Source organism: Cryptomeria japonica, chromosome 2, assembly GCF_030272615.1.
Source record: "Cryptomeria japonica chromosome 2, Sugi_1.0, whole genome shotgun sequence".
NCBI classification, from domain to species: domain Eukaryota; kingdom Viridiplantae; phylum Streptophyta; class Pinopsida; order Cupressales; family Cupressaceae; genus Cryptomeria; species Cryptomeria japonica.
The window spans coordinates 53,672,650-53,682,785 of record NC_081406.1 but is presented as its reverse complement, the minus strand read 5'-3'; the positions used below and the strand labels follow the sequence as shown (position 1 = coordinate 53,682,785).

The 10,136-nt window shown below is 34.3% G+C and overlaps 1 protein-coding gene across 1 annotated transcript; it reads left to right on the top strand.

Moving 5' to 3' along the window:
• The first annotated feature begins 5,650 nt into the window (after positions 1-5,650).
• Positions 5,651-6,722, top strand: LOC131873679 (universal stress protein PHOS34-like). The gene is made up of 4 exons (XM_059216853.1): positions 5,651-6,000; positions 6,104-6,207; positions 6,316-6,434; positions 6,529-6,722. Exons 1-4 carry the CDS (start codon positions 5,805-5,807, stop codon positions 6,608-6,610), a joined length of 501 nt encoding a protein of 166 aa, XP_059072836.1. The 5' UTR covers positions 5,651-5,804; the 3' UTR covers positions 6,611-6,722.
• Positions 6,723-10,136: the final 3,414 nt, after the last annotated feature.

Sequence of the window (10,136 nt, the reverse complement as noted above, 5' to 3'; positions counted from 1 at the left end):
GGGGTCCTATGGTATCCCAAGACACCATATGACCCCTAACGACACCATAGGACCCCTTAAGACACCAAATTGTGTCGTTAGGGGTCATATTCTCTCTCTCTCTCTCTCTCTCTCTCTCCCTCTCCTCTCTCTCTCTCTCTAAAATATGACTAATAAAATCCGATATCCGATTTAATTGGATTTCGGAATTCTGCCATGTGGCAGTTTACCAAATAAATGGCGGCAATGGGAAATTTTTTGGGGACCACAAATTTTTGTACTAAAATCGGATATCGGATTTTATCCGATATCTAATTTTTGTAGTCAAATTTTCAAATTTTAGCTCGGGAATGCTTTGGTATCTGGCTTGGAAGTGACAAGCCTGGAAAGTCCACTGAAAAAACGTGTTTTTAAGTATTCCTTGATTTTCCAGACTTTACACTGGTGGCTGACAACTTTTTTGGTAACCAAAATTGATAAAAGGAAAAGGGTTTTTTAAGGATGTTCCCAGCTTTCCAACAATATAAGGCTTGTCTTGTTTCGACTTTAATAAATAATTATTATTTATTTTCTAATTGAATTTTGACAATAGTCCTAATTGATATACTGATTGAAAAACACTCATAACTTTCAAACGGTATAACATTTTTTGAAACCGAAACATGCGTCACATCTTATGCTTCGTCTACTATAGAGAAAAATTTTAAAAAATTAAATTTCATAAGGTTTTGACCAAGTTAAGGTGGTCAGACGTAGGAGTTTCTGAATTTCTGAAAAGCTGTAGTAAAAAATTTATAAATAATTATTTAATTTATAAAAATAAAAAAAAAAATATGTGTCACATTCGGACATGAGTCTAATAATTATATTATAAATATTATAAAAAAATATTAAGATTTGATTGTGATTAGGGTGGTCAGACACACGTCTACTTCTTATTTTTTTCCTGAAATTTTAGTACCACTGCATTGAAATTTGAAATTTTCATCAAATATGATTTTTTTTCTCCAAAAAACAACTAGTATCTTAGAAACTAAATTCAATTTTCTATATATTCTCTTCTTACATATTTTAAAAATAATGTTCACAACTTATTCAAATTTTCATGTCAAGTTGCATAACTCTAATTTTATGAAATTTCATTGCCACTTAAGGGCCTGTTTTGGCACACCATGATCCTGCACATACCCATAGTTTTTAAGGTTTCTAGAGTGTAGGGGTTTGTATGGTTTGATATTTTCATGGCTAACTTGGGTTTATGATGTACATTGAGTTTATGATTGAGGTTTTAAAGTTTCAATATTTATATATCTTGTGTTGAAGTTGGCAAATCAAGTACACGAGCAAATTAAAAAGAAAAAAATACCTTCCATGAATGATATTTGCAATACATATTTATTTTTAGCAGAAAGTATTTTTAGAGTGACCACTAAAATCTAATCTAATAACTTCTTTAGAGCTGAACTAGGTTTTTGGGATATAAAGAGATTGAATAAAGTGAGATCTTAGAATGCCCAGATCCACTTCAATGTTAACCCCAAAACTATTCTTACCCAAGAGCTTAGTATTGGTATCTATTTTTCTATTAGAAAACACAAATTAATGATTTTTTTATTTTTGTGTGTGTGTGTCTCCCTCAATTAGCTACTATACTTTGGACTTTTATTTCCAAAAAAAATATCATTATTCTACATCATTCATTACTCAAGGAAATTCTCAAAAGATAAGCATCCACGTGCATTCTTCTTGTTGGTATAATTTCCTACACTACGAAAATTTTATTAGAGATTTTCTTTTTCAATTCAAATATATGAGCAAAAGAAAATTAATTCCAAGATTTCACCCTTTTCTTTATATTGAAATAATTATTTTTATCCAAATGGAACATATTAGATCTAGGAATATGGACATTCACTAGTCATCAATATAATTCTTAAAATCAAGATGAGATGCCCACATAATGTCACAATGAAAGGGTTAAGGGCCTTTTAAATTGTGATTAACCTAATTAAGAAGCAAAGAGATATGATCTAAACCCACTCTAGCTAATAAAAAAAGAAAAATATTACCAATGATGTCTTAATTACAAGAAATAAGAAATATATCAAGCATCACTTGTAATATAATATTGTTACTATTTCCACTATTAGACCATGTGAAAGGTGTACCAATGAGATCAACATCTATACTTGACCAACAACAATAATAAAATCTACAAAATTGGTCATACTATTAGTTCATAAGACTATCCAATTTCTCATAAGGCAAGGATAGGAATGTTAATTTAATCAACCAACATTTAATAAAAATATTCATAATACTTGATATGAGTAAAAATAACCAGTCATAGCTCTTTTCTAGATGATTAGTAGCAGGGAAATAAACATTTGACAAAATTCACTATTTGTTGAATTGGGGAAAAGAAAAATAAAATGCCAAAATATTTCTAGAGGAACTAATGAGTTTGCCACTAATAATATTAGGGTTTCATCATAAAGTAACAATGCCACTAGAAGTGGTGGAGACCCAAATGGTTAAATGGTGGGGCTTCTTGCCTATAGTGCTAACAACCAAGGTTCAAATCTAACGAGTTTGCCTCTACCGTGTTAACAATGGAGCATGTTTTACCTTGGGGAGAACATTGGTGAAAAGGTGGGGCTTCTTGCCTATAGTGGCTCCAACTAAGGTTCAAACCATAATTTTTCCAACAACCAAGGTTCAAACCTCACAGGTTTGCCTCTACTATGTTAACAATGGAGCATGTTTTACCTTAGGGAGAACCTTACTGAAATGGTGGGGCTTCTTTCTTGTAGTGCTAACAACTAAGGTTCAAATCTCATGCATTCGCCTCTACTGTGTAGACATGCCTTTCATGGTTTGGAGGCTTTCGCCTTGTTCTCTTTGTAGACATGCCTATCATGTTTTGATTCTTCTAGTTTTTTGTAGTTGTGTTGCCAGTTAGCACTATTTTATCCCTTGGCAACATTATGATTTTGGGTTCTAGATCCTAGTTTAAAATCCATTATTATAGGGTTTCGAGTCCCTTCAAAACCTGTTTTACCCCTAATAAAAAACAATGTCACTAGAAGCACCATAAGTAATACAAAATTTAGAATCGGGTCAAATATGATTCGATATATACCTAAAATTAATTTTAGACATCTCAATTTATCTGATAAGAAGAATATCCAATATATCTTCTAAATGCATCTTGTATTTCTAAAAATTATTTATGAGGTCTTTTGATCCATCTCATATTCCAAGATAAATCCTAATTTATAAAGCTTCCTAGAGGTAAATAACTCTAGGATCTTTTTCCTTGCGTTTGAAATATATTCAACAATTTCTCTACATCTTCTTTCCCTCTTAGATGGCTTCCCCTTTCTTGTTCCTTCCCAACATTTGTTGTTTTTCTAACCTCATTTGAATATAATATCTCTTTCCCTTACCTATTGAAGTCATCAAATAACTTCGACTAGCAATGTTACATTTCTTCACCCGATGCTTTCTTCCAAGAGAGAAATGGTTATGATAACCTAAATACTAGATAATATCTTTTCCTCCCCCATTCTTTGGTTTGCTTGTTGCACTTCCATAATCTTGTTTTTTTTTCCACTCAGTTATGGATGAAAGGTGTTACTAAACCAATTAGGTGTTCTAAACAACTCATTGATCTAACTACTAAAAACACGATTTCCTATCAAACATGGATCAATGTACATGTCATAATCACTTAGATATTTCTACATATTGACATCGTAGATCCCTTCTAAAATAACTAATTTTTTTAATTGTTTATTAGGAGCCAAAGATTGTTGAAGAGAGGCTTCCTTATCTTGTGAGAAAGTAGGTTGGGGTAAAGTGTTCCTCATACTAACTACTCTTGCACCAACAAGTGTGTGAATATCCTTTTCATTATTCACCTCACCAAATCAAAGGGTGAATCGAGAAGTTTATATAAATTCTTTTCAAAATTATATTTTCTAATACTTATGGAGAATATTGTTCAAGTATCTTTTTTTCTTTATTCCTTTCATTGAAACCTTTAGATAGTTATCAAGAAATTCATTAATAAACTCATAAGCACATTGAGAAATTGATTTTGCATTCTCATAAAGAAGGGGTTGATTCTATCTACCCAATTTGGATTCCAATAGAAGTGAGGTAGGGAGAACCTTATTGATATCTAAACTCACATAGAACCAAGAAAAAACCAACATATATTTCTCCTTTGTAACTTTGTTCAAGGTGAGATTTAACATCCAAAGGAGTTATCAATCCGAATAAACACTTCATATCAAAACTCTAAAGCAAGATAGGAAGGAATATCCAAATTGGGGCATCGACCATTAGAACAAATTTTGGATAAAAATGTAGATTCCATCTACAAAGTAAAAAATATTTATTTTCTCATACAACCATGGTCATCCCACTAAAACTCTAAGGAGATATATCTAAAGAGAAAACTTGTAAATTAGCATGCCTCAAAAATTACATAGTTGGATCCTAACATCAATATCATAATCTCACTTGCTATGAAAAATATCTCTACTTATCAATTAGCATGCCACCAAACAAGGCACTAAGCAACACATGACCTTTGCGCTTCTATTTCTCATGAGCCCATTTCCTAACACTATCAATGTTTGGATGAAAGGATAACTTACCAATAAGTGCATTCTCTAAGTTCGAGATAGTGGAGTCCATTTTATAGTCCAATAACTTTAGATTATGACCATAAGAAGCTTTTGAAAACATAAGAGCATCTCAAAAGTTGTTTAGCTCAAATATGACATCAACACCACCAATGTTTGTAGATTTTACCACATTAGACTATTTTTTCTTCAACACACCTAGCAATGTATCAACCAAAGCCATGTTACCTGAAGTGCAAGAAGTAGAGAGGTTGCATCCAAGACAAGTTGACAACACTCATTCTACCCAAACCAAAATTAAAAAAAACAAGGATTCTACACATATCTCATAACACTTACCATTACAAAACTCATATCTACAAATTTTCAATTGCAAATAACAAACTTGATAGAGTTAAAAACTTAAAGAAAGTTTTGAGTAGAATATTAAAATCTTAAATCATAATTAATCCATAAAAAATGGTACATAACAATCACTCTTCCCAAAGTAAATATAATTTTTTAAAAATTATTTCTATTTTATTAAAGAAATTTCAATATCAACCAAATAAAAACCTACTTGCCACACTGCCTACTTTTAAAGCCTCATTTTCCATGTCTTTATATGCTTTAAAATGTGTCTTTTTATGTTTCAAAATGAAAAAATAAATCAGTGGAGAACCAAAAGCTAACTTTTCCCTCCATTTATCCTTATGATAGATGTCTGATATAAATAATTCATATTATCAATCGTTTTTCCTTCAATAATTTAAAAAAAAATAATCCGTGTGTCCCACTTAGACTGAAAATAGAGACTGTGAATCAAATACTTGATAAAGGTTACTGGAAACATGGAGGATGTTGACGAAAGGTACTTATAACATAAACATGGAGGATGTTTTCTCATGTTTCCTTTTGATGTTTTCGAAGGTTTGACACGTCACATTTGTAGAGAAGATTATTAGGGAGGGCCCCTCATGAATCAGGCGAATTCGACCGCCATGGTTGTTTAAACAACAAATGGTTTTCATATTTCTGTGGGCTCTTTCTAAAATTACACCCAACTCGGTGGGCTGAATTGGATGTTCATCTCAGGGCTGTTAACTTTGGTGCATAAAATCCTCTTCCGATCACACTATATTACACAGTCAAACAAAAAGAGATATCCAACTATTTGATCAAGTGGAAAAAATGGCAGAAGAAGTTATGGATGGCAGTAAACAGAGAAAAATCATGGTGGCTGTAGATGAGAGCGAGGAAAGCATGTATGCGCTCTCTTGGGCTCTCGATTTCCTCTTGGTTGCCAACGTTCAGACAAATCCCGACACCCTTATTCTTCTCCACGCTCAACCCCATCCCAGGGTTTACACTGCTGCGGATGGTACAGGTGCTATTTACTTTTATACCCTATCTTAACATCTTCATTAATTAATCTTCCAATCTGCTTATTCAATTGTTCTGAGCGGGATGTTAAATGCTATTGTTGTCAGGTTACATATTCACATCTGATATTATGCAGTCCATGGAGAAGTACCAGAAAAACATCACTGAAAACGTATTGGAGAAGGCCAAACGCATTTGTACTGGGAAAAATGTAGGACATATACCTAGATACCAATCTATTAACTATGTTCCAGTATCAAACGGATCTGATTTTAAATATGAACTTTTTAACTATTTTTGTTTTGTTTTGGTTTTTCAGGTGAATGTGGAAAGTAGGGTTAGTGTTGGGGAAGCAAGGGATATTATATGTGAGGAAGCAGAGAAGGCCGAAGCAGACATGGTGGTGATGGGGAGCCATGGCTACGGTGCGATCAAGAGGTCTGAGATTATTATTATTATTATAATTAAGTATTCCTTGTGTTTATTGGCTTTCAATGTAGGGAGTTTTGATGGATGTGTTGTTTGATTGCAGGGCATTTTTGGGGAGTGTAAGCGATTACTGTGCACACAATCTCAAGTGCCCGGTTCTGATTGTGAAGCATCCCAAGAAATGAAGCAGAGCTTTTTTAATTCAATTGGGCTTGGACCCTCCTATGTAGTACATATTGTGTGTTTTTGTTTTTTCCAAGTTTTTAATAAAATATGAAGCTATTGAAGATTTACATCTCCACAGTGTCACACAGGTTTTCTGGTTTTCTTAAAAGTAAACTTGTAAGGTATAGATTCCCGTATCTGCTTTCCTCTTCTACCAAGGGAATTTTACGAACAAGTGCGAAAATTTCATTGGAAAACACTTTAAATTACAGTTGAAATTATTTTTTTATAAGTACTAGTCGACAGAACAAAATATACCCATTGCAAACTTGCAAAAAAAGCCTACGCAGAACGTTTTAATAGTTATCAAATTGGGTTTAAAAGAAATTGAATTATACAAATTAGAATTGGATCATTGGAGTCAAACTCAAGTTGAATGAAGTGGGGTCGAATGTGGACCATTTTTATTGGGCTTTGTTCCATGGTCTCAATCTATGGTTTTGTAAAATTAATTTTGGTTTTTTAAGTCTGGCGGTTTTATATATTTAAGGTTTAGATGGTAATTATATGCTTAGTTAGCTTAAGATGTATAATTTCAGGCCAGCAATTGAGTTATCAGTCATCTACTTTATCACTAAATCATTCTATTTATGATTGAGGAAGAATCCTTCATAACGTACTGAATGGAGATAGATTTGTTTTGTTTTGACATATTTTGGGATTGTTCATTTATGAGAAAAACAATAGAATGTTGTCTTTAAAAACTTTTATGTTATTTTTCATAACACGCTGAATTGGGATGGAGTGTAACGTACTGCCACCTGTCCTACCTCATCATCCTATCGTATTGCAACGTGGCGGGACACATCAGTGTACGGACTAACACACCAACTTGCCACTTCAATGGTCCGTATAGACACGTCGATGCTACATCATATCCGTACTGCCACACATACCTGCACAGTCGAATCTCCGTATGCACAGTCACCTGACACATCAATGCCACGTCACCGTACGATACCTATCGAATTCTACCATATGTCAGTAAGTATTGTGCAGACATGTCACGCAGAGGGTGTGTGTAGTTTTGATGACGATTAAACAGGCGTCAAATTTAAGCCCATCAAATGCTGACATCAGCGTTGCGTCAACATATTTTTCAGCCCCTTCTCATTGGGCTTTTGAGTTTTGAGGGCGAACTTTGGAGGCCCATAACTTGCTCATTTTAGCTCCCTTTTTGGTGCAATTTTTTTTTTTATTTGGGCTAATTTTTCGTGCTTTTCGCAGTGGTAGTGGATTTTTATTTTTATTTTGGTGGACAAAATTTTCACAATTTTTCAGTTTTTCACAACTATACCTTTCCAATCCTCCATTTTGCAACTTCAGAGGCTTTGTTCGAGCTCTTACGACCTCCTTTTTAGGTGCCCCCTTTTTTTTTAAAGTGCATAATTTTTCATCTACTTTCACGTGGTGCTATCTGTTTTTCACTATCTTGAGTACAAATAACACTTTCAGTATTTGGTCATTTTTTGTTTATTTTGTACTTGTATTTTGCTTGGATCTCAGATTAGATCTCTTCCTTGTTTTGCAAGTGGCTATTGTAATCACACTAAGTATAAAGACCAAATCATCATTTTTTATTTAATTTTTTGGGGGGGTTTCCTTGATTGAGTGAATTTGGGGGGTGTCTTGTGTGATAGTGCTTCTCTTTTCTTAGTGCTCTTTCATTTTGTTGCTATGGGTTCTCCTAAATTTCCACTTTTAACTCCACATAACTATGTTTCATGGAAAATTGATGTATGAAGTAAGCTAATGGAAAAGGGATTAACTCACTATATTGATGGAACTATAATTGCACCAACTGATCCTAATGCTCACATGAAATGCCTTATTAAAATAATTATGGCAATAGGGACATTGAGTAAATGCATATCAAAGGATCTCATCTTTCACATTAACAAGTGTAAAACAGTTAAGGGTGCATGGGATGTCTTGAGAAAATTGTATGGTCAAATTGACGAGATTATAGGCTATCAACTTGATAATGATCTCATCATGTTGGATCCCAAGAACTTTGGTACAATCCAAGATTATGTTACCAAGGCAAGTGAGCTAAGAGCACAACTGAAGGATTGTGGCATTGATATGAAGGATGCACAGTTGGTCTATAACCTATTGGGAGCTTGCATCACAATATGCAACATTTGTTTCTAGCTTCCAAACCCATCGCTTGATAGTGGGTAGTTCTTTCACTATGCCCTCATTTGATGCATTCACATAAATGTTGATGTTGGAGCAGTTTAATTTGTTGAGCATGGAGATTCTCAAGCCTTCAAAGTCCAAGGCTTTGGTGGCTAATCAAGAGAATCAAGGAAAGGATTCCAATAAGAAGCATAAGCAGTCTAAGCTTAAGACACAACATGATAGAGAACAATCTTCCTCTCCACGCAAGGATACTACTTCCTCACCTAAAGGAAAATCATACAAGGAGAAGCTTTCTTGTTCATATTGCAAGAAAAGTGGTCATGATGAGCAGTGTTGCCACACTAAGAAGATTGATGAGTTGACCAACATCCTCAAGAAGAACAACATTGATTTACCATCCACTTATATAAAGAACGATTCATCTCCTTCCCCTTCCTCACAGTCAAAAGGTAAGGGACAAGCTCTTTGTGATACTACAAGTCATGATTAAGGGAGAGGGATTCTAGATTCGGGAGCTTCTCATCATATGGCATCTTCGTAGTCTATGTTCTCTTCATTTGAGCCTTGCAACATGCCACCAATTTTGATGGACAATCATACATATATGAATGTGATTGGGGAATGATCTATTGCCATTGGGGATAACTCCAATGATGTGTTGTGTGTACCCCACTTGACAAACATCTTCTTTCCATCTATCAAATCACTCATGGGGAAACAAGGAAAACTGTGGAGTTCACACCTGATTTAGTTATCATTAGAGACTTGGAGACTAGAGCTATTATTTCTAGAGGGGTGGTGGATCATGCATCTCGGTTGTCTTCCTTTGCATATTTTTTTCTTATTGATGAGGATGTTCTTCATATATTGATCACACTTCTTGTGTTGATTTAGATACCGAGGAGAACTTTGGGTACTTGAACTTGGGGATTCTCACATGTGACCCCATTCTTGAAACTTTCATTTCATCTCCTCCTATTGATATCATAGCTACGGTTGCACCTAATGATGCAGATGTTGTGACAATTTTGCCTTCTTGTGATTCAGTGTAGCAAGATATTCCTTATTTTCCAGTTACAGTTTCTTGGGATGACTACTTGACAGACATTATAAGTTTGTTTGTGGAGTCCTACATTGCAGATTTGGGAAACATCATTGATGAAACTCATCTTCTCTTTGATGAAGATGATCCTTCTTTGATTGTTGCAAGGGAACACTCTGACCCTCTTGTTCATTCTCTACATGATCATTCTTTTGAGGTTTACATGATTGTGGATACTTATGTACACCATTTGGAGGAGGTGTCTTTATCCTTAGAGGAGACATGTGAGTCTTTGGATC

Excerpts from the sequence above, each read along its gene's own strand:
- LOC131873679 (XM_059216853.1), top strand. The coding sequence starts at position 5,805 with ATGGCAGAAGAAGTTATGGATGGCAGTAAACAGAGAAAAATCATGGTG. Across the intron at positions 6,001-6,103 it reads CACTGCTGCGGATGGTACAG|GTTACATATTCACATCTGAT; the intron begins GTGCTATTTACT and ends TATTGTTGTCAG. Across the intron at positions 6,208-6,315 it reads GCATTTGTACTGGGAAAAAT|GTGAATGTGGAAAGTAGGGT; the intron begins GTAGGACATATA and ends TTGGTTTTTCAG.